This window comes from Vulpes lagopus, chromosome 12, assembly GCF_018345385.1.
Source record: "Vulpes lagopus strain Blue_001 chromosome 12, ASM1834538v1, whole genome shotgun sequence".
In the NCBI taxonomy this organism is placed as follows: Eukaryota; Metazoa; Chordata; class Mammalia; order Carnivora; family Canidae; genus Vulpes; species Vulpes lagopus.
In genome coordinates, this window is record NC_054835.1 from 46,570,904 (window position 1) to 46,595,219 (window position 24,316).

The following is a 24,316-nucleotide window of genomic DNA, read 5'->3' on the forward strand; positions in this document are numbered from 1 at the left end:
ACTGCTGAGGGGGTTTCTGGAAAGAAACTAAAACCACTCTCCTGGCTTTTCTCAAGAATGTTTAATTAGACCAGACAGATTAGAAGAACCAAAATAAGGTACAGATCTGGAACCTGTGCTTATACCAGCAAGTATCAAAGGTGTTAATTAAACATGTAAGTGGGCAAGAAATAATTCACTAGACATCTGTACAAATATTCAGTTAGCAAAACTATGCATAGTCATTTGAAAAATGCAACTATGACTAAGCCTAACTTTAACAGCAAAACCCACTGAACTGTATGCAGCTTCTTTTATATATTTCAAATTATCTATAATAAGCCATAGTATTATCCGCAGCTATTTAAATTTTTAAAAAAGCAGGGATCCCTGGGTGGCGCAGCGGTTGGGCGCCTGCCTTTGGCCCAGGGCGCGGTCCTGGAGACCCGGGATCGAATCCCATGTCAGGCTCCCGGTGCATGGAGCCTGCTTCTCCCTCTGCCTGTGTCTCTGCCTCTCTCTCTCTCTCTGTATGACTATCATAAAAAACAATAAAAGATAATGTTGCTACACCTTTAAAAAATAAATAAATAAATAAATAAATTTTTAAAAAAGCAAATGAATCAAAATAAAAATTTAAATGGCAAGCTACTCATTTATTTGAAATAATGGTTATAATTAAAATCATGACACTAAAACTCATTTACCCACCTGTCTTAGTTCCACTGTTGGGCCTCTTCCCACATCCAAAGCAACCTTAACAGGGGCTAAACAAGGGTGAAGTTTAAGTACCTAAAGCAATTTAAAGAGGGAAAAAAAGGACAGCACATTTTGTTTAAATCTAACACAAGTACTTTAACAAACACAGAGATTCTAAAATAGTAAGATTTTGTGTGAAAATGGAAGCTAGCTGAGGTCATAAAAAATCATGTAATGATGTATTCAGCTGGCTATATCAAGCTGCTCATTGATTTCTCCACTTAAATGTTCTGGAGAGATAAGTTCAGTTGATATTTTCTTGTTTTCTGACAACTCCATTTTCCCTCAATCAAAATGTCCCTTTCTGGTATTACTGCCTTCCCCACCCAGCCCCAACTATGAGGCTTATCATTTAAACTTTCTCTTACCAAAACCTACCACTCTTCTTATTCATCCATCCACTCAACAAACATTTGAATGGCTCCTTGGTGCTAAAAACAGTTGTAGGTACTAGGGACAAATGGTAGGGATAATAGATAATAAACAAGTAAATAATATATTTGAATGTGGGAAATACTAAAAAGAAAGTGGGGGGAGGAGAAGATAGGAAGTGCTGGCAAGGGCTGGGTTGGAGAAGGCTGTTTGCAATTTTAAATAAGGTGGGTCACCTCTCTGAGGTGACATTTGAGTGAAGTCTTTATAAAGGTGGTTGTGGATCCTGGAAAAAGAGCATTTCAGGCAAAGGGGAGAACAAATGACAAAGTTCTGAGCTGGAAGACACTGGCATGTTCTAGAAACAGCAAGGGGTCTGTGCAGATGGAGGAGGAGGTCAGAAGGGTTTTGTAAAAAACACTTTAGGGGCTTTGCCTTTTCCTCTAAATGAACTGAGGAGCTTAGTGGAATGTTCTGAGCAGTGGGGTTAAAGTAACATGTACCTTTTAAAAGGGCCACTCAGTGCTAGTGGGGAGGGAGGAGAAGTGGTAAGAAATGGTCAAATTCAGGATATATTTTGAAGACAGAATCAAATGGTTTTTGCTGATGGTTTGGGTACAGGGTATAAGAGAAAGAAAAGATCCCTCATTTGCTATATATCCTATAAATCCCAAGCCTTAGAACAATTCTATAATGTGACTTTCTTTATAGGAATATCAGGCTAAATGAACACAGTGTAATAAACCATTCAGTTATTTAAAGTGGTATTACAAACTCAAGGTTTCCAATCCCAGTTGAGTACTCAACATGTTGAAACTTTTGATCTGGGGCAGCTCTCTTTCACATTTAAGGGAAATATTAATACTATAAATTCTTGCCATTTAAACCCCTACTTCTCCATGTTTTAAGCTAATAATCTTGCCTTCTAATTTTCTAAGAAAATAGAGGGTATGAGGAAAACTTCCTTCAAAGGCTAACCAGCCCTGGTAGCCTATTTATTATCTATAGCATCATTTCTCTCCTCTCTGGTTTTTCAAATAACTCCTTTTCAAGACCAATCCCTCCACTGGTGTTCCTGATTCTGTCTTGACCCCTCATGTTTCTTCCAAAATCTTGCTCCATTAGTCATTTACTTTCTTTGCTATAGCTTCAATCCCTCTTCCCTCTTGATTTTGAGCCCATAAAAATGTTGACCCAGGCCCATAGATAGCTCCTGTGATCTAGTGAATAGCCACTTGGGGTCAGACTAGAAGCAGAGAGGTCAATACCACAAGTCTTCTAGTCTGACATATTCCCATTTAACACTCTAATACAAATGGAAGCCACCAAGGAAAAAAGGCTCAGGGGCTAAGAATCAGAGATTGTTCTCTCTCTGTCTCACAGGATCAAACAGAAATGCCTCTGGGATTACCCAATAGGAATGCCTTGTTCTATTCTGTGAGAACATGCTTATTACTCCTGCGGCCAGATTCTAAAACTGAAAAATGGTAAAATAACTTGCATTAAAAGAAATTTATTATTCACAGTTTGCATTAAAAACCAAGCACACTAACATATGAAGGAAAAACATATATTTTTAGTTTCCCAAGTTTATCTCTGAAATATTAAAAGCACCTTTCTATGAAGATTCTTCTTTCTTGTAAAGGAGTTCTCTGTTAGCTGGAAAGAATCATAGAGGTAAGCCAGCACACCTCGGTCTAGATTGCCATTAATAGATAAAACATATGGAACTACATTTTTCCGTCCATCTCGGCCCTTTACAGAAAAGTAGAAAAAAAATGATCATTTAGGAGAGCTATCTCACTATAGATTTACAGAATCAGAACACAAACTTACTAATTCATTTACAAAGCATCCACTCCAGGCCAAGCCTATGCTAGGCACTGGACTCAGAAAGATGGTTATGACATGTTCGCTGCTCTCAGGGAGAGCAGGGTTTAGATCAGTGAGTCTCAACTGGCGAAGTATTAGAATTGCCTTGAATTTTAAAATATAAAGGTTTCATGCCTAGGCCCCACTCTCAGAGGCCCCAACTACCTGGACAGGAGTGGGACCTCAGTATCACTATTTTTCCAATGCTCCCTAGGTGGGCACTGGAAGTATTATAATAAAGATGATAATATTATATAAAGTTTGGCAAGGCCCTTAGAGAAAAAAATTAGTATGCTTAGGGATAGGAATTTGGAGTATAGTCTCTGGAAATGTTGTTTTTACAATAAGCAAACATCTATTAAAAATCTGGTTTGGAGGGATGCCTGGGTAGCTCAGTGGTGGAGTGTCTGCCTTCGGCTCAGGGCAGGATCCCGGAATTCTGAGATTGAGTCCTGCGTTGGGCTCCCTGCATGTAGCCTGTTTCTCCTCCCTCTGCCTATGTATCTGCCTCTTTCTGTGTCTTTCATGAATAAATAAATAAAATCTAAAAAAAAAAAAAAAAAGATCTGGAGTATTTACTTTAAGGCTATAATTAAGAATATAAAATATACTATAATGCATGATATAAATCAGGGATTGATAAAGAGACTTTTAAACTGAAGAATCATGTTGAATTTTTTTTCAATGTCAATTCTAAAAATTTAACAGGTTTTGCATATAAACAGTTCTACTTTCATTTTTCTTTTTTTTTTTTTTTTTTACCATTATCACTGCCATCTGTAATTCTCTAATACTTAAAAAAAATGTTAATCCTCAGCTTCTACTCATTAGCCAGTCTTCATTAATACATATGTATTGGCATTTTAAACCCATTTTAATGACCTATAGTACTATAGATTAATGTAAATTTGTCCTCAAAAGGCAGTACACCTAAAATAAGACACTACCAGAGAGGGAGACAAACCATAAGAGATTCTTAACTATAAGAAACAAACTGAGGGTTGCTGGAGGAGAGGTGGATGGGGGGGCGGTAACTGGGTGATGGGCATTAAGGATGGCACTTGATGTAATGAGCACTGGGTGTTATGTGCAATTGATGAATCACTAAACTCTACCTCTGAAACTAATAATACACTATAAGTTAATTAATTTTAAATTTTAAAAAAGGCAGTACATTTCCTGAAATCTGGGATTCTATCTAACTTTATTACTTGATGTCTTTCACACATTTATAGAACTGATTTTTAATTTTTTTTTAAATTCATGAGAGACACAGAGAAAGAGACAGAGACACAGGCAGAGGGAGAAGCAGGCTCCATGCAGGAAGCCTAATGTGGGACTTGATCCCAGGACTCCGAGATCATGCCCTGGGCTGAAGGCAGGCGCTAAACTCCTGAGCCACCCAGGCTTCCCTATAGAACTGATATTTAATATAACACTGAGACACTGCAAGCTTCTGCGGTGCCATCTGAATAAAAAAAAAACAAAAAACAAAAAACCCTGAATAATATTGAAATATTAAGAAGACTTTATTTTACCTTTTTAAAGACTTTTTTTATTCATGAGACAGAGAGGCAGAGACATAGGCAGAGGGAGAAGCAGGCTCCCTGCATGGAGCCTGATTTGGGACTCAATTCCAGGACCCCAGGATCATGACCCTAGATGAAGGCAGGTGCTCAACCACTGAGCCATTCAGGCGTTTGTTTTTTATTTTTAAGATTTTATTTTTAAGTAATATCTACACCCAACATGGGGCTTGAACTCACAACTCTGAGATCAAGAGTTGCATGCTCTACAGACTGAGCCAGCCAGGTGTCCCTACTGTTTTCTAATTCTTTGAATGTTGGATATCTAAGGATGCTGAGGTATCCAATGGCAAATCCTCTTAGCTAGAATATCTGATTTCTCATACCATCCAGAATGAATTTCTTTCTATCCTAACTCTGTTCTTTAGACTTTACAGATCTGCTTCACCATTCTCTAAAAATAAAGAATATATTTAGATATTAACTGTAAAACTTACTAAAAACTAATACAAAACAGCCTAAGAAGCCTTTCAAAAAAGTATACTAAATGGCAGAAATTCTATTATTTTATAACATGGTCAACTAATGAACAATTTTGAGAACTATGGAAATGGAAAAGCAACAACTAAATGGAGTAAAACTGCAAAATAAAGCTTTTCATTGAGATAGTGAAAGTTACCACAATAATGAACAAAATAAGAGACTAATAACAGTCACGACAAAGAGATCATCTTTAAATTCCTACTCATAAGATTAGGGTGCCTGGCTGACTCAGTCAGAAGAGTGTGGGATTCTTCATTGCTGCATCCTGAGTTCAAGCCCCACACTGGGTGTAGAGAGTACTAAAAATAAATAAATGAGCTTAAAAAATAAATTCTTAGTCACAAGATTGATTGGCTTTTAACTATGATAATGATTATTTAACTAAAATGACTATGATAACCAAGTTTCATATGAGCTGAATATCCCAAAATGAAATGTGATGGTGTTGGGGTTATGGGAAAATATTCATAAATAACTTTAAAATTTTTCATGGTCTTATTTATATTTAAAATTAATCTAATTGTGTGAGAACTACTATGTTTTCATTATTACATTTTCAAGTTTCAAGTGCCTTTTTTCACTAAGGCTCTATTAGTCACCAAGTAGCACATAAAACTCCACCTGTGGCCAGTCAGAAACCCTAAACATTCAAATCTGGAATTGCTCAAGAATGGGTCAGTAAAGAGGACTCAGCCACAATTCTATACATCCACATGGCTTCTAAAACTTTGCATCCACGGGTACCCTGAGAAACTTTACAGCCATTTACACAGTACTCTGTGGGATGAAAAGGCAAGCTTCCTCCTCTAAAAAAATTGTATCACCTATTTAAAATTTTGAAAACTCTATTTAGGAAGTAAATGAAGCACTTCTTCCCTTTAGTCAGGCCTGAGTTTTTGGTCAGCTGGCTAGTACATCCAACCTGGGTTGATCCAAAGCCAAACTTTTGGTCAGTGGGACTGGTAAAGGGGATACTGAGGTTCAAGACCAGGCTTTCTAACATTCCCCCTTCTCTATGATCTGGTCAGAGCACCTAGTGAGGGGGGCTATAAAGAGAGGGTGCAGCAAAATGTCCAAGTCAAGTTCTCTAATTAGTCTTTCTTCCTTCCTCCCCCTGGTTCAAACACTTACCTAGAGTGTCTGGTGGGTGGGACAAAGGGTGTATCAGGGCTGATCTTTGTGTAAGAATGGTAGGGAGTTTGGTTACATACAAGAAACGAAAAACCAATACGCTGAGGATACTGGGAGCCAGGTTTCTCACTGTCACAGGAAAGAATTGTAAATTTGGAAAGAGAAAAAGCTAGAATAAACCCTGTGGCAGTAGACTAGAACTTGAAGAACGGTATGAACTCCTAGTTTTTAATAATAGGTAAATATAAACACAAATACAGAAGTCAGTATGTAAACATATATGTAACATAATTGCCTCCAAAGATTTCCTAGCTGTGTCCACAGTTAGGGCTCAGAAGCAATGATACCCATGTACAAGAACACCTAGTAGCAAAATCTCAAGATTTTTTTTTTTTAAAGATTTTATTTATTTATTCATGAGAGACACACACACAGAGAGAGAGAGAGAGAGAGAGAGAGAGGCAGAGACACAGGCAGGGGGAGAAGTAGGCTCCCTGTGAGGAGTCTGATGAGGAACTTGATCCCAGGACCCCAGGATCATGGTCTAAGTGAAAGGCAGATGCTCAACCACTGAGCCACCCAGGTGTCCCAAAATCTAAGATTTTTTTTTTTATTTAAAGATTTTATTTATTTATTCATGGGAAACACACACACATATAAACACAAACACACACACACACACACACACACACACACACACACACACACACAGAGGTGCAGAGAGAGAAGCAGGCTCCATGCAGGGAGCCTGATGTGGGGATCGCAACCTGGGACTCCAGGATCACATCCTGGGTTGAAGGCTGGCACTAAACCGCTGAGCCACCCAGGGATCCCCTTCAAATCTAAGATCTTAAATACATTTTCCTCCAATAACAACTAAGGTTCCTTAGAGAAATGGCTGATTCCACAGCTAGGCCAAGAAACAAGATGATCCTGGGACAGTTTGTTGCTACAAAAAGTAAGGAAGTACTCAGACAATGAAGGAGATATGTCAAAAGGACACTGGCCAAGTCCAGGACAATTTTAGCATCAAAATAAAGAATGCTAGTAATAGATTATAACCTTTTGAGAAAAACAGGAATCTGTGGGCACACAGAAAGAGAGGAGGAAAAAACTTGACCCCATAAGTATCCCATATTTATTTGTTGATAAATAAATCCAAAAGAAATAATGAAGTGGGATACCTGCCTGGGGCTCAGCGGTTGGGTGGCTGCCTTCAGCTCAGGTCGCGATCCCAGGATCCAGGATCCAGGATCGAGTCCCGCATTGGATTCCTGCAAAGAGCCTGCTTCTCCCTCTGCCTTGTCTCTGCCTTTCTTTCTCTGTCTCCATGAATAAATAAATACATCTTAAAAAAAATAAAATAAAATTAATAATAATTTAAAAAATGACACCATGTGGCAACTCTCATAAATATCACTGATTTGCACAAGAATCAGCAATGTATGCTGCAACTGGTAGGTCAAAATGTATCTGCCCACAAGAGACTTATTAATTACTCACTAATTAATAAGTACAAAATATCTGTCAGCTTTATGTTGGAGAAACCTGGCAGCACTATCATAACCAGAAGATAAAAGTTAACATCACCAGTAACAAATTTAGTATCGTATGCCTTGTGATATGATGCACTGAGAAGACAATAGCACCTTTCTGTGGTATTCTTAGGAAAAAAATACATAAATCACAAGGAAAAACGGCAGAAACTCAAACTGAGGGACACTCTACAAAGTAACTACAAAAGCCTCTATCCTTTAAAAATGTCAAGGTCATAGGATGTCTGGCTGGGTCAGTCCGTAGAGCATGTGACTCTTGAATTCAGGGTTATAAGTTTGAGCCTCATATTGGGTGTAGAGATTAGTTACAAATAAAATCTTATAAAAAAAAATGCCAAAGTCATGAAAGACCAAGATAAAAGGAATTGTTCAGTTGAAGGAGACTAAAGAGACATGACAACTGCATGAAATCCTAAATTGGATACTGGACCTATCAAAGGGCCTTATTAGGATAACTGGTCACATCTGAAGGATTACATGATTAGATGATAATAATGGATTATTAGTATATTCTCGATTTTGACGGCTGTGTTGTGGTTATGTAGGTGAGTGTCCTTGCACCTCAAAAATACATACTGTACTTTTAATAGGTCATAGGGCTCCGTGTTTGCAACTTGTTTTCAAATGGTTTCATAAATGATCAGAGAAGGGATCCCTGGGTGGCGCAACTGTTTGGCGCCTGCCTTTGGCCCAGGGCGCGATCCTGGAGACCCGGGATCGAATCCCACATCAGGCTCCCGGTGCATGGAGCCTGCTTCTTCCTCAGCCTGTGTCTCTGCCTCTCTCTCTCTCTCTCTGTGACTATCATAAATAAATAAAAAAAAAAAAAAAAAAAAAAGATCAGAGAATCTGAGTAAAGGATATACAGGAGCTCAAGGCAAAACATACGTGTAATTGAGACTCATTTCCAGGATACATGTGTAAAAGTTCATGGTCTCCTAGATTCCATAGGGTCTCTATTGGCTCCTTTCCCCAGGGGAAATTGTAGTAAAGCTGGTTTCCTTTTCGTCCCTCTTCATCCTGACAATCGCTGCTGCTGAAGTTAGATGGACTCACAGCAAACTGGAAAAGAAAGTTTATTAGTTTATTAAAATAAAAGTTAAAAAGTTGCCAAAGACTTTTTATGCGGCAACTCAATGAAACTGGTTAGGTCCCAAATAAAAATTATGAAGTTCAGTTAAATATGAGTGAATATATTGCTAAAAATACTGTTTTTAGTCTGAAAGACCTACAGAGAAAAACTGTTGGTGTGATCTAGCCTTTTTGTGGTCGGTTAATAAGAGTGGAAGGTGACCATAAACTAAATGGGACAGAGAGGAAAGTGTATACTCATCATTATTGTCCTCTGTGAAGAGTATGATTATTTGTAATTATTCCACTTAATTGAAGTGGGCATTTGGGGATTTTAAGAATTGGAGAAAGGTAAGACAATGGTGAGCCACAAATGCCTACTCTTTCCTCTTCAGCATGTACTAACACTTGATGATAAATCACAGAACCATTTTGATAAATATACAGAGTTCGTGGAGGCAGGGAGCAAAAGCTGAAGCTGTAAGGGTGTGCAAGGGTCAAACTCCACACCAGCCAGGAATGCCAGGTGAGGGTATCTCAAATGCAAAGGCTTATCAACAAAAGCTTCTGAGCAGAGTGACATCAACAGATTATCTTTACTAAAGTAACTTTTTATATGAAACAATGAAAATCATTACAAAGAGGCTTTTATGTGTGTTAACTGATTTGTTAGAACTGCCTCTTACAAAAAAAAAATCACATCAAATAAAATTTCATTTTATTATAGAAAGTATTATCTCTGTCACACTAAGACATTTTACCTATTAATTATTAAATTAAGGGTACCTTTCTCCACCACAGGAGTCGATGACGTAACCAGAAATCAAGCCACTGGCCTGCAGTTCTTGCTGAAGTAAACCAAACCAGTGAAGCCTCAGTCTTCTCACCGATTCTTTGGATATCAGAAAGATCAGATTGTTACTTACTTGAAGATTATATAACCTATCCCAAAGTGAAAGTGACTGGTTCTTGATTACTTAAATACAAGATCAAGTTATCTGCCAGTTTTTGTACCTTTTAATACCATCAGATGTCTGCTTAGTATCAGAAACAGGATGAAAACATACTCCAATCTGAGCAAGGCCGTAAGGTAGCCTCTTGTTTACCAGATCCAGGCAACTAACATAGTGCTCCAAAGCACCTGTCAAAAGATAAATTTGTCATTGTATAAATCTATTCTATATACCCAAGTCATAAGGGTCAGTTTATAAACAAATTAATAATAACACTAACACAGCAGTACAAGTAGCATGGAACTATTAAGGCAGATATTGATTACTACTGAGTTCCCCCCAACTTCTTTTTTTTTTAAGATTTTATTTATTTATTTATAAGAGAGAGAGAGAGAGAGAGAGAGAGAGAGAGAGAGAGAGAGAGGCGCAGAGACACATGCAGAGGGAGAAGCAGGCTCCATGAAGGGAGCTCAACATGGGACTTGATCCCAGGTCTCCAGGATCATGCCCTGGGCCGAAGGCAGCACTAAACCGCTGAGCCACCCGGGCTGCCCTCCCTCCAACTTCTTAATTTTTCAAATCTATGAGAAAGTTGATAGTACAACAGTGTAAATAAACACAATAAACTCTTCAGCTAGATTCACCAATTGTCAACACTCTGCCACATTTTCTTGTTTATCCCAAAACATTTCAGTATGTGTCTAAAATTATTCTCTGTATATCATTATTACACCATAAAACTAATCATAATACCATAATTTCATCTACCATATGGTCAATATTCTATCTTCTCCAATTGTCACTCAAAATGCCATTTATTGCTATTCTCTTTTTCCCTAATTAAGCCTCCTGCTCTGCATTTTGATTGGGCCTTTTTAATCTCTTTTAACCTGGAACATTTCCCCTTACTCCTTCCTTTTCTAACTTTGTTTTTAATGAAATGTTGGCTTTCTAAAAAGATTTTATTTATTTATTTACTCATGAGAGACACAGAGAGAGGTAGAGAGATAAACAGATGGAGAAGCAGGCTCCTCGCAGGGAGCCTGATGTGGGACTCAATCCCCCAACCCAGATCATGCCCTGAGCCAAAGGCAGATGCTCAACCGATGAGCCACCGACGCGTCCCTGAAATGGACTTTTGAGTCCAGACCAGTCATAGTCAAGATTTAGCTGATTGTTTCATTGATTTGGGTAAATCATTTTTAGCAGAAATAAATACTACATAGTTGATGTACACGTCTTCTTGTATTTTAACAGGAAGAATATAATATCAAATTATCCCATATTAATGAAATCAACTTTGATTACCTGGTTAGGTAGCAAATATCCATTCCCCAACAATATCCTGCTCAACAATCTTCCATCAAACATTTTAGAATCCACTGATGTTCCTGCTTGAATCAATTATTATACTGGACATTACAAGATCATAAAACGGTGATTTTTCTGTGTTCCTTCTACATTTATTATGTAGCTTCTGTAAAAATATAAACTTTCTCCACCTCCTTCCCCTACCAGCAGCTCAACTATTTATTTTTTTGATTGACACTAAAATTTTTTTTAATGTGTTAAGATCCATTACCATTAATATTTAATATTCAGTCTGTCTCAAATTTAGCCAGTGGGAGTCTTCTTCAAGCCAGCAACTGTGTCCTTTTGACATGACCCAGCTAGTCTTCAAGTAATTCTTAGCTTTCTAGCACCATAAAATGTCCCAAACTCACCTTGTACTTCCATGCCCCAGACCTGGGATGAGACATTTCTCCAAGCACTGGTTCATTTTAGAAATCAAAAACTGTGTACTAAGTGTGTTCACTGCTATTGAGTGTCATTACTTGTAGGCCCTTTCAATGAAGAAAGTTAAGAAATAATATTTTTTAAAATATGAGGTCGTACTGATATTGCTGATTCAAATTTAACATTACAAAGTTTATCCTTATCTTATTTTTATATCTTTTTCTTACAGTGAAAAATCTTGGTTCCTAATAACATTATTCATCTATTTGCTTTATCCTATAACATATGAAATAGCTTCAGAATTATAATTCCAACATTTCTATTTGGAATAAATCTAAGTTCTTTAATCTTAAATTTAAATCTTAGTTCTTTATGAACTTGAATTATATCCCACTAAATGACAGCACTGTGTTTAAGTTACTTGAGATTTCCACTTCTGGTAATAAGTATAGATCAGAAAGATAAGAAAAGCTGGTCAAGAAACTTAAAAAAAAAAAAAAAACAAAAAAAAAACACCTGCTTAGAGACTAAGCTATCAAGGCAGTGAGGACTTGAAGGTCCAAAACATGGAGAGAAGGGAGAAGCAGAGAGGTGAACCCAACATTTAGTGTTTCTTTTTCTAATTCTCAAGTAGCAGAGCTGAGAGGTTGAAAACGCTGAGCAAAGCTTCCTGACATCTTAGGGGACTGGGAAGTACAAAAACTGTAGTTCCTAGCTCCTCAAGGAGGGGCGGCTCTGGTAAACACTCCAGTCTTTCACTAGGGACACTCAAGGGCTACACTTGTAGAAGCGATGAAAACACTGAAGACTAATCTCCAATAAATTTAATCCCAGATTGTATTAAGAAAATATGCTCCCACTCTATGGGGCACCTGGGTGGCTCAATCGGTTAAGTATCTGACTTCAGCTCAGGTCACAATCTCAGAGTCCTGGGATCAAATCCTGAATCTGGCTCCCAGATCATCAGGGAGTTTGCTTGTCTTTTTCCTTCTGGCCCTCCCCGTTTGTGTGTGCACTCTCAAAAAAATAAATATATTTTTTAAAAAAGATATTGGGTATCTTGGGTATGCTTCCACTCTGGCTGCCTGCCAAAAGCAAAGTAATTCCTCCCAGAAAGAAGGAAACATCACCTAGAAGCTCAATTTACCTCTACAATTTATACACAAATTACACAGAATATCAGAAAAGTCCAAAGGACCAAAGGTCCAGAGAAAAACAAACAGTAGAAACAGAAATATCTGAGTTATTAGATGCAGACTTTAGGAAAAATGTGATTGTGTTCAAGAAAGATGATGACAAAAAATAAATAATAAATAAAAATTTAAAAAGTTAAAAAATTAAAAAAAAAAGTTGATGACAAGATGAGTGAAAGGTCTAACATGTAATTTGTCACAGAAGGACAAGAGAGAATGGAGCAATAACAATATCTGGAAATATAATGACTAAGATTTTTAAACAACTATTCGTAAGTAGAGGCTACCAAAGTAGTTCAGGCATGAAATAAAAAGAGCAAGGAGTCTGGGAATAGGAAAAAGTGGCAAATTGGGTAACTCTAAGCTAAAAACACTATAGTCAACTAAAGGATTCTGCAAAATAAGTGGTTTTAACATTTCTGAAAGGAAAGAAAATGTCTGGTGTATCAATAGATGTTTTGATGAATGGATATCTAAGCAAGCTAAATTTCATCTTCCTAATAGGGAAAAGATTGATTTGCTTTAGACATGGTAACAAGCAGTGACTTAACTTGCCCAAAATACAGACATTATGGAATAATTAAAGTAGTACAAATCAAAACTCACAAATATTCACCAGTTTGCTTTAGTTTGCTGTATCTTATTAAGGAAGTCTTTAAAAAGCTATAATGTGGGTACTAATTTTCAGAGAACCATGGACATTGGATAAATTACTTGGTAGTGCCACTTAGTTAAAATATAGTAAGGATAGCATTTTGCAAAGATGAGATGCTGTGGCAGCAAGTCTGTCTTGTAAAGAACTTGAACACCCCCCTCCACACCCCCCCCACACCCCCGCACCAAATCTCTGCAATCCTGTTCTATTTGACTAAAGGCAAATAAATGGTGGGGGCGCCTAGCTGGCTCAGTCAGATACAGCAAGCAGCTCTTGATCTCAGGGTTGTGAGTTCCAGGCCCACGTTGAGGGCAGAGATTACAAAATAAACTTTAGAGGCAAATGGTACCCCACAAATTTCTGTGCATTTACTCAAGAATCGGTTACAAAGCTTGATTAGTCCTATTATTTTTTAGTCAACTCAAATACCACTTAAAGGGCTCTTCAAACAGAGTGTAGATCGGTTTTCTGTAGGAAAAACTGGGAAAGGCCGATTTATTTTGCTCTAGAAAAACGAGCTCTTGATAAGTCTGTTGTGTGTAAAATTAAAGAATAACTGTGGAAGTATTTACAAAGACTTTGGTAATGACGAACAAATGATTCAAGGGACTTAATTTACCGCTAATTCTAGGGCTGCTCAATTGAACTCTAGGGTTGCCCCATAAAATTGAGAGCATCACCTGGTCTTTCAGCCAGATAGTTTAAGAAACTGTAACTATTCCACAGGCCAGTTTTCTCCCCGGTAGAAACACTATCAATATACCCAACTACTTCAAAGAGGAGACCCGATAATTGCCTTTCCACGTGAATATAGGGCCAGTTGCAAATCGCGAAATCTCCAAGACTGCCTTTCCACCCCATCAATTTTGAAGCATGAAAAGCATGAATTTTGTAGCATACCGTGAAGAAGGTTCTCCCGTAGTTTCCCAGAAGTTCTTAATAAGTTCTCAAGAAATGCTACTAGCTGTTCCTTACTCAGCTCTTTGTCTTGCAAGATTTCGCGTAGAGTTTCTGCTGAAACTAACCTGAAGGCACTGTCCCCGGGCAGCGTAGGGCCAGGCTCGTGATGGAGGGCATCCACCGGGAAGACCTGCTCCCTGACCACCGCCACCGAGGACCACCATTCTGCTGCCAGGTTCTTCCGCAACTCTATGCCCAAGGGGCCAAAGCCGGAGTGGCACCCGTTCAGAAGAGAATGTTGGCTAAGCTGCCGCTTGCTGCCGCTGAAGAAACGCCTTCTCCGACAGATCTCCACCAGCTCCTGGCTCCCCTCACCGGCCTCGGGGGCTTCGGGCGGCTCGCTCCCCCCGGGCGGCTCTGCGTGCGACCTCAGGGGCACTCCGAGGGAGCCGCTCCCTTCCACCGACAGCTCGGGCGGCCCTCCGTCCACTCGACCCCCAAACCCAGACAACAGGCACCTGCAGACTTCCCGGCAGGCCCTGACCGCCGCACCAGAACGCATCGTCCGCGGGCTTCAACAGCGGTCTCCTCTTAGCTGGTTTATCGCGGCAAACCGCCGCAAACGTGAGGCTGGCGGCCAACGGCGCAGGCGCGACGGAAGTGAGCGTGAGCGCAGCCGGCCACACCCACGGAAGCGCGTCACGGCGCTCCAGCTGAAGCGGCCGGGACCCGGCCGAGTCGCTGGGGCCGACGCAGACCCCCTATCGTTTCTTGCCTCCATTAAGCCCGGCCCCTCCCGTCTTTAGCACCAGCAGAGGTCATTCTCCCCTACTTTTCATCACGCTGTGTACTAGGAGTCATTTTTGCTTCACACTTCGGCGTTCTCCACCCTTCATGATGGTTTAGAGACCCAGGCCTTAGTTCTCTGTAAACGCTGCTGCTATGGTGTCTACTCACAGGAGTGCTGATGGAGATGTGGCCGCGAACGGGGATGGGCTTTCCGTAGTGGGGGGGGGGGGGCGTAGTTCGGTCAGTGCTGCCGGCACCCCCCCCCACCGAATATTTTGAGAGGAACCCAGCCCTCCAGGTGAACGTGGAGGCATACTGATAGCTCTAAAGACAAGCTCTTCTACCAGAGAACCTTTCTACAAGTCTTCTACAAGTCCTTCAAAACATTCAAAACGTGATTAAGACAGATCCAGGATTACCTGAACAGGCACTTACGATCTCTTTTCCTTCCCACACTTGGAGCCCTCAGGAATTGCCCAAATAGCGCAAAAGTGGCACAGCCCACAAGAGAAAACGGTTCCTCTCAAAGCCCAGGATTCTTACTTCTAGCTTCCCTTAAAGTGTAGTTGGGGTAACCATTAAAGATTATCACAGAGGAGAGAACAAGCTACTGGATTCTACTGAAGTAACAAAGGGCAGTTAAAGGAAGATGCAGCCTAGCAGACATAGTTAAAATTTATCATTACACGTGTATGTTGCAAGACAGGCTCAGAAAAAGCACACGTGCAGAAACTTTTTTAAAAAATTCAGTATTGCTGGGAAACAATTTTGTTAAAAATTTCTATTTAAAGCTCTACTTAAATTCTATTAAAAGCTGGACTCTATCATCGTGTTTTCCAATCAGGAAACACACCAGGGAAGAGGCCTATACACAAATAAATAAAAGCGAGAATGGGGAGAAAAATCACATTTATTAGTTCAGACAACCACAGGCTGGACACAACACACATGCTAAAAAGTGGACTGTCTTAAAACTTACTTCAAAGGTAAATAGGTAAATGTTTTCCACAGCCCCACAATCATTTCAATAAGTGTTTACAAATTAAAAGGCCGTTAGACATTAAACAGTAAAATATGTAATAAATACTCCAACCTACCCCAAAAGCTTCTTATAAGTTAAAAGTCATAATGAATTTGACTAACCATGCTATTGAAAACTTTTCAGTCACTAGAGGCTGAATCAGTTTTCAATGTATTAGTCCTAAAAATACCACTTCCCCTGTCCCCCAACCCCAAGCAAACTCTAGTAAGATTTTACATTTTAGAGATAAGGCATTGACACCAATTAAAGCCTGTTTAGTAATCAGAATTTAAATGAAGTCTCATAAAGACCTCTCCTCTCCTGACAAAAAGGAACATATATACCAGACTCTCTGGGAAGACATTCAGACCTATTTCTAGTCATTATTGAAATGAAGTGTTAGATCGGTGAGCCAAAGTTAAATCTAAAAATAATACATCGTCCCCTGACCTCTCTAGCAATAAAAACCCATGTTGACCTAAGACGACTTGTACAAGTCACTGTGCTTTTGGTTATGTTGCTTCCTCTTGGTTCATCATTCATTTACTTTCATGGGGTTTTGTTTGAATATGAATAGACCCTCCAGTTTTTAAACTCCTCTAGAGTTCCCTGATTTATGGTAAAGACATTCATGATTCCCAGTGTCAACTACAGTTAAATGTCCCAAGAGCCTGAAGACTACAATCTATATAAATTTAAAGTCTTAGCTTTGTTCACCATTTTGCTAATTCACATTAGAGCCAAGAGCAAGACCATAAACTATTCTGAAAAATCAAGTTATTTGGAGCTTTTCAAATGATAAAATTTTGCAAAGAAATAGTCATCCATGTTGTTCTCACACTAAGCAGTTTGAGGGTGGGGCTATACAGTTGATTATGTCCTATTTTAATCTCACTTCCCCATTCTGCTAATAAATAGGCTATTAAATGACTCACCTGATGAGGTACTGGCAGAAAGCCTTAATACAACTTAGCCTACAATTGTAAATTTACTTAATCTCATTTAATTCTTGCAATATAAATAGATCATTTTTAAGAAGGGCCTTCTGTTCTCCCCACTTCCCAAACCTAAACCATAGAAAGGAGCAGTCAATTTAGTTTTTATGGTTAAAAAAAAAAAAAAAAAAAACCAGACCATCTAAGCAAAGTTTTACATGACATTATAGATGTAAAATAAAGTACAATTTCCACTTAATTCAGTCTTCAAATATTTTTTATTGGAAGGCCATGCGTTGCCTTCATTTATTGTATTTCAAATCACTGTACATTTACTTTTGTGAAAACACTGCCTGCATTTTCTAGTACAAAAAAAACCTAAAAATTGTTTCAGGAATGTAGAGAAATATCCAACTTAAATAGCGAAAAAGTGCACCATAATTACTGCTGCACTGCAGTCATTTCTGCATTTCCCATGTTTCTTAAATAACTATCTTGTCTGATAACACACAATATAAAGAGCAATTATGAAAAACAGACATTTACATATACTTCTAAAGTCTTATTGAGAATATCCTGTTGGCATTGGATAACCAATCATAGGCGCAGCTGCAGTAGCAGGATATGCATATGCCTGTTGGTTCATACCATTGTGCATATTGGGAACATTACTTCCATATTGCTGAGTGCTATCATAACCATTCTGGTAAGTCCCTGTTGGATTACCAGTCCTAAAACTGGTCTGTATACCAGCAGACACAAAATTACTTCCAAAGCTCCCATTGGTGTAATTTGCAGCACTGTAAACACCATTCTGAGTTTTTGCCCCAAAATCTCTCTTAAGCAGACTAGAGTAACCTCTGTCATAATTTTCCCTGTCTCTAAAGGTATTAAAACCACCCCTTTTGCCCGCAGAGTATCTGTCCCGACGGTCATCCTTCATGCCTCCTCTACCCCTGGAACGACCTGTCAAAAAAAAAAAAAATTGCAAGCTGATTATTTCCACAGCACAAATCATTACTAGTACAGAAGAAATTAGGAAGAAGCTGTATTCAAAGTTTAAAGTGTTTTCTCAGTTTCATATGACGATTTTACTCACCCGCCAATCCCATTTAATGGATTTGCAGACAATCATGTGACCCCAAATCACCAACATTTCTTAATGAAGGTTAGTCTTACCTGAACCTCTGTCTTCGACCAACTGAAGCAACTTGGGATTAATTGCTTGATTAGCTTCACGAAGCACAGAGATAAGGTCGCTCACTTGCTTTATGTTATTAGGTGTAAAGAAAGTGTATGCTGTGCCTGTTTTGGTACTGCGAGCAGTTCTTCCAATTCGATGAATATAATCCTCTGAGGAGTTAGGGTAGTCATAATTGATGACAAATTTCACATCTTCCACATCTGTAAGGTGTTGCAGTGTGGCAAAATAGCAATGTACGGAGTTTTGCACACCACAACAGCCAGACCAAAAATAAAAAGTTAGACAATTGTATTCCCAAGAAGGTACGGGCTGCAAAAAATACAGTTAAAATGGTTATCCATTCCCTGTAGGAATACCATTGAGGTTGGAAGGAAAAAAAAAAAAAAAAGCACACACCATCTACCTGTCTCATTGCCCACCCAATGACAGAGAACCTATCAAAAGGACGTGTATTCTCTAACATATTCCCAAACCAGCAAGTCCCCTTACAGATCATCAAGTGACATCTGAATGCTTCTGCGCAGTAGGGCCACTTAAAGGTTCACAGCAACCTCTTCATGTGCTCATTTTGAGGACCTTTAAACAAAAATGTACATGGTCCTTCGCATTACACACTCATCAGAAGTTCAAAATTCTGGCCACACTGCTTGTCTTGCCAAGACCTTACAACCGCAGCTGCAAGAAAAACATACCTGTCCCCCAAAAGTTGTTTTTATGCACTGTGTCTCGTCTAGGCAAGCGCTTCCAAGAAGCCAGGATTCACTTGAGAATGTGTCTCTCTCTGGCAGGTCTCGACATGACGACTACTGTGTAGGTGAGGGAGGAACTTTCAAAGCACTGCTTTCTTTTCCCACTGACTAAGTGTGAGAAGTTGCTCCTGCTCTAGATCTCATGTGCCAGTACTCACCAATTTGTAAAAGGCTTAGTACCTTTTAAAGCTGCTCTCTCCATTTCAAACTTGAACAAAAATTTCATTGAACATTGAAGTTTGGAAATATTTCTTCAACATTTCAGCAAACTCACTGAAACTCAAAGACCCACAGATCACAGTAAACAGTTTGAAACAATGCTGTACCATGGCAGTCATGCAAAGCATGGGACAGAAGAAATACCACGGCAGTGAACTGTGAGGATAACTTCCATTTTTTTCCCCCGGAGAGAACAGTTTACGGGGCAGAGGTGGTATGTTCTGCCTTTTGAAGATTACTGGCACACTTTCAGCTTTTCACCTCTCTAATCGACTGGAAGCAGCCAGCCGATCACTAGTCCTCCATCCCCCTCGAGTCCTCCGATTGTCATGCCTAGGCCTTGCCACAAAGACTGCACCTTTATATGAAAAAAACTTAGAAAAAATGCAGAGGTTAAAGAAAGCAATAAACTTTCTTTAAAAAAATTATATGGAGATCTTCTGGGAAACCAAGCCATGAATTCGAGTTTTTACTAACCTAGCCCTCTGGAGGCCACATCTGTAGCAATCAGAATAGGAGCTTTTCCATGTTTGAATTCTGTGAAAAAGAAACGATCATCAATAATCTTGAGAACTCCAGGTTCTGAGTGAAAAAATTTTTCATCTGACTTACCATTTAGAACCCAGTCACGTTCCTGTTGACTCTTGTCACCATGGATACCCATGGCGGGCCACCTACATTCAAGAAAAATTTTGTCAGTAGGCTTTGCATTTAAAGCCTGATAGGTTTTACTTTACTGCCTATCTAGTCACTAATTCCTCTAACTTCACCTGACCCATGCAGTTTTATTTACACTAGGTAAACTTATCTATGACATTCAAATCCACTTGCCCCTTCCCTTAAATTCAGCTCTCATATACTTGCTTTAATGGAAAAAACTCACATACCCATCTCTCCTCATTTTTCTAGTAAGCTCATCACATCTTCTTTTGGTTTCAACAAAAACAATGGTTTTATTCTCCTTCTCACTCATGATTTCTTCCATTAGACGAATAAGTCTTGCAGGGAAAAAAATAGTGAATTTTAAAAGAAGTCTATGATTATAGCCACACATTTATGGTCACTCAAGAACTATCTTCAATTTACATGGCTATGAATAAAAAAACACCTGCTTGAACACTTATCAAGCAATTCTACCTTTGGTCCTTAAACCACAAAACAGGTTCCTCTCCTAAAAGAAATGTTACCGATAACCAATTTTGTGAATGAAGGAAACATTGCTAAGATTGACAGGATTTTAAAAGAACACGTTCACATTCTACCCTATGTAAGTTTCTTAACTTCTAAATTTGTACACTGAACTTTCAGTTCTATAAAAAACTTACTTTTCATCCTTTTCTACGTCATGACATACATCCACAATCTGAAGAATGTTGTGATTTGCACTCAGTTCCAGTGCACCAATGTTTATATGAATGTAGTCTTTCAGGAAATCTTCAGCAAGCTGTCTTACTTCTTTTGGCCAAGTTGCACTCCACATTAGGGTTTGCCTATCAGGCTAAAGAATGTTGGATTTTAAAAAAGCGTTATATTCTAAATAAATTTAGAGCCACGTTTCAAAATAAAACATTTTTAGGGGTACTTACTCTTATCTGATCCACAATCTTCCTTATTTGGGGTTCAAAGCCCATATCAAGCATTCTATCTGCTTCATCAAGGACAAGGTAGGTGGTTCTTCTCAGATTGGTTTTCCCACACTCTAAAAAATCAATCAGTCTTCCAGGTGTTGCAATACAGATTTCCACACCTTCAGTTAAACATATAAATATAAATATAACTGTAACATCTAGAATTTCTAACACCAACAAAAACAAGAATTTTTTGTTACGTGCCTCTCTCCAAATCACGAATCTGTGGTCCCTTGGGAGCACCACCATAGATGCAAGTGGACTTCAATCGACATGCTCTACAGTATTCAGCAGCGACTTGCTGTACCTGTTGGGCCAGTTCCCGAGTTGGTGCCAGCACCAAGCACTAAAAGAAACAGAAAGTGGAATAGGTTTTTGCAGAGTCCTGGATCCTAGTTTTAAACATAGGGGCATTTACTGGCATTACTTCAGCAGGTAATGGATTTTGCTGTCCAATATTCCAGGATGATCAAGGCAACTTTGTCTCCAGTTAAATTACATAACACAACTGATGTCTCTATGTGAAACCACCAGAATTGGTTTTGCTATATATTCTATAGCTCTCTTTATTGTACTCACACAAAAATTAAGAAAAAATACACACATACTTACAATAGGCCCATCACCTCTCTCTAGGAATGGCTGATGATTGATATGGACGATAGCAGGCAGCAAATACTATTTGGGGTGGGGGAACAAAACAAAAGTTAAATTAAAAAGCTTCTAATTTCCTTATATCACTAATCCACTTTCTCTAACATAATCACATTAAAACTCAAAAATTCTCCCACACTTACAGACAATGTTTTCCCGGATCCAGTCTGTGCTACTCCAACCATATCCAATCCACTTAGAGCAACGGGCCATCCCTGAGCTTGAATTGCAGTGGGTTCAGTAAAATTCTGTCTTGCAATCACATCCATTACATTTGCTGTAATTAGCAACAGTAATTCAGTAAATTTAGTGAAGCTAAGAAAAAGGGTGAAATTAATAAAAGGCGGGGGGGGGGGGGGGGGTGAGTGCTCTAAACTAGCACTTACCAGGGAAGTTTGCTTCATAAAAATTCAGAACTGGCTTTGGGCAGTTGTGACCTCTAACCGTAATTTCCTTACTCCTCCTGTATGTCTCCACCTCTTGCTATAAAACAAATTATAGTAACCTACTAAGTACCATACAATCTTCACTAATATGCAATCAGCAGGCCTTAAGCTTATCAAGGATTAGCAAACTTTAACGGGCCACTTAAAATCTATATCCACATATAGAAAACCTACAGAGCACAAGATCCATGATTATAGTTATATTTAACCACTCTAAATAGAAAAATTCAAAGATACCACTTGCCAAAGCACCTCCTCTTCCTCGACTATCAGAAAATATGAGTTTCCCTAAGTTCGGTTATTTCCAAGGCCTCTGTTCAAATTTCTGTTTACTAAAAGTCACTGTTGAGTTACAGCCCAAGGAAGCCCTGTGAAATTACTCACTGCTGTGCGCCTAGCCAAATCAGGGTGTTCTTGATAAAAATTCTTCTCAAATTTGGGCAGCTCATCAAGATTCCACTTCTTTTTGACTAGTTTCTCCCCAGGGTTTCCAAACTTCTTTCCAGATAGGGGCCCTGCCCTACTTCCCCCAAATCGAGGTGCACCAAACCTGAAATTAAAACAAAAAAGTGATATTTTCAACTACCTACTAAGACGTTTACATACAGACTATTTATTGTCCCTTGACACACAGTACAGATAAATGAAAGACTTTTCCAGGTTTAAGACTTAGCACTGTCCTTAGTGATGGGTCATGCTCTCAAAAGCCACAATTAGCACCATCTCTCTCACTTCCCGTTGTCCCAAATACACACTACTGAAGCCAAATCAACAGCCCGGGATTTATCAGGTCGGAAATTGGCTGCCCAAACGCCCCAAGTTCAGATTACAAGGATAGACAACAGCTTGTGGCTCCTAGTCTTTCCCGTGAGCTTAGGCATTAAATGTCTGGGAGAGAGACAATACAAGGGAGGTGCTTAACAGCAATGTTATTATCAGCTCTTTCCAAGCCAAGCAGCTTTGGTTTTAAGGAATAATGGGACAGCACCAACGAGAACAGAACAAGGACGGTGGTCTCCGAGACATTTATGCAAGCCCATCGAATTGGGGGGATCCCCCCGGAGGGCTCATGAAGATAGCAAAATTATATAACGCAAAGAAAAAGAGGAGGAGGAGCTGGCAACTACCGGGGGAGGAGTCCCGGACCGGGCGGCGTTCCCGCTGGGGCGGCGCTTCCCCCTTTGTCTCGCATTTCTCTCTGCGCCACATTTTCTCGACGCTGCCATTTTGAGCTCCTCCGCCGGGCGGGGTAACAAAGGCGCCGCCGCCATGTCCGACGCCGGCATTTTGTACCCGCGGCTCAGCCACATGGCCGATTCCCGCGGTGCCGGCCGCCCTCCTGCTCCCGCGCCATCAATGGCTCGTGAGGCGACCCCTTCGACTACCACAGAACTCCCGGGGCCCCTACAACACTTCCGAAAAGATGCACCGAACAGCGGTGACTTCGTTCTCCTGAAAGCGTCGCGCTTTCCAACCATTGAAATACACTCCCCCGAATTCTCCCCGACAGCTGCTCAGTCGCCGGGGGCGGGGGTGGGGGCGGGGGCTTCGGCGCCTCCCCCATCCCCCCACCAACAAAAGGCGAGCTTGAGGACCGTTAACAGGGAAACATCCCTCTGTCAGTTCCGGACAAATATCAAAATGGCGCAAGCCTTCGATTCGTAAAGGCTAAATATAGGCGGAAAAAGCCGACTGTCCGTCGCCCCCGCCCGCCGCCTCCTTCATCGGCCTCCCATCCCCCACTGCTGGGCCTGACAAGTCCGTTCCCACACTCACCCTCGATCCCGGCCGCGGTCTCGGTCACTCGAATAACCCGACATGGCGTCAATGGTTGCGGTTGGCGGGGAACGAAGTAAAGAGAATCGGGTGCGACGAGTCGCTGCAGGTGGCTTTGGCGATGGCAAAGCCTTGCGGGGGCGGCGGCGGCAGCGGGGCGGCGATGACAGGGGCCGGAGCTGCTCGACAAGAGACCGGTGGAAATGAATGAGGTGCCGGCCGCGTCCCGGCAGCCGGTTTTATAGCCTGGACCGCCTCCTCCGCCGCAGAGAATGCTGGGAGCCGCTCTATGACCTAATCACCCCGCCCCTGCGCAGAGGCCGCAACGCCCGCCGGCGTTCCGGGATCCGCCATGTTCTCGCCCCACCCCCACCCTCCGCTTCCCTCAGAGTCGCCGGTTTGGGGCCCCTTTCACGGCTGGGCCCACCCGCACTGAGACGCCTTAGCCTACTCTGTGTTCTTCACCTTTTTCTCGTCTTTCCACACCTCAAGGAAGCCACCCCGCCCTTTTCCAAGTCTAGCCCTGCCGACAAAATGGCCAGCACAGACCAACCCACTCAGCCCACTTGGAGATGTTTACGTCTCCAAAGAGCCTTCACGCCCCTAACCAAGTGAGACGGGAAGGCGGAGCCTGACATTGTCACGTGA

The 24,316-nt window shown here is 40.4% G+C and overlaps 2 protein-coding genes across 7 annotated transcripts in view; both read right to left on the reverse strand.

Annotated features, from left to right (window-relative positions):
• Window positions 1-17,111, reverse strand: part of POLG2 (DNA polymerase gamma 2, accessory subunit) — a 42,958-nt gene extending 25,847 nt beyond the window's left edge. For 5 of the 6 annotated variants that reach the window (XM_041724017.1, XM_041724019.1, XM_041724018.1 and 2 more), the window contains exons 1-6: window positions 14,248-17,111; window positions 9,824-9,950; window positions 9,596-9,701; window positions 8,627-8,800; window positions 2,725-2,865; window positions 691-771 (exon numbers count right to left, since the gene is read on the reverse strand). In XM_041724017.1, the coding sequence (XP_041579951.1) occupies window positions 691-771; window positions 2,725-2,865; window positions 8,627-8,800; window positions 9,596-9,701; window positions 9,824-9,950; window positions 14,248-14,809 (1,191 nt within the window). In that variant the 5' untranslated portion in view covers window positions 14,810-17,111. The remainder of the gene's footprint in view (window positions 1-690; window positions 772-2,724; window positions 2,866-8,626; window positions 8,801-9,595; window positions 9,702-9,823; window positions 9,951-14,247) is intronic. The other variant, XM_041724020.1, reaches the window with a different exon arrangement.
• Window positions 17,112-17,251: 140 nt separating this feature from the next.
• Window positions 17,252-24,276, reverse strand: DDX5 (DEAD-box helicase 5). The gene is made up of 14 exons (XM_041724014.1): window positions 24,134-24,276; window positions 23,669-23,847; window positions 22,277-22,442; window positions 21,833-21,929; window positions 21,590-21,723; window positions 21,405-21,470; window positions 20,997-21,138; window positions 20,751-20,911; window positions 20,490-20,662; window positions 20,052-20,162; window positions 19,777-19,838; window positions 19,642-19,701; window positions 18,172-18,396; window positions 17,252-17,958 (listed from the first exon to the last, which is right to left on the reverse strand). The coding sequence occupies exons 2-14, from the start codon at window positions 23,710-23,712 to the stop codon at window positions 17,555-17,557; spliced, it is 1,845 nt and encodes a 614-aa protein (XP_041579948.1). The 5' UTR covers window positions 23,713-23,847; window positions 24,134-24,276; the 3' UTR covers window positions 17,252-17,554.
• Window positions 24,277-24,316: the final 40 nt, after the last annotated feature.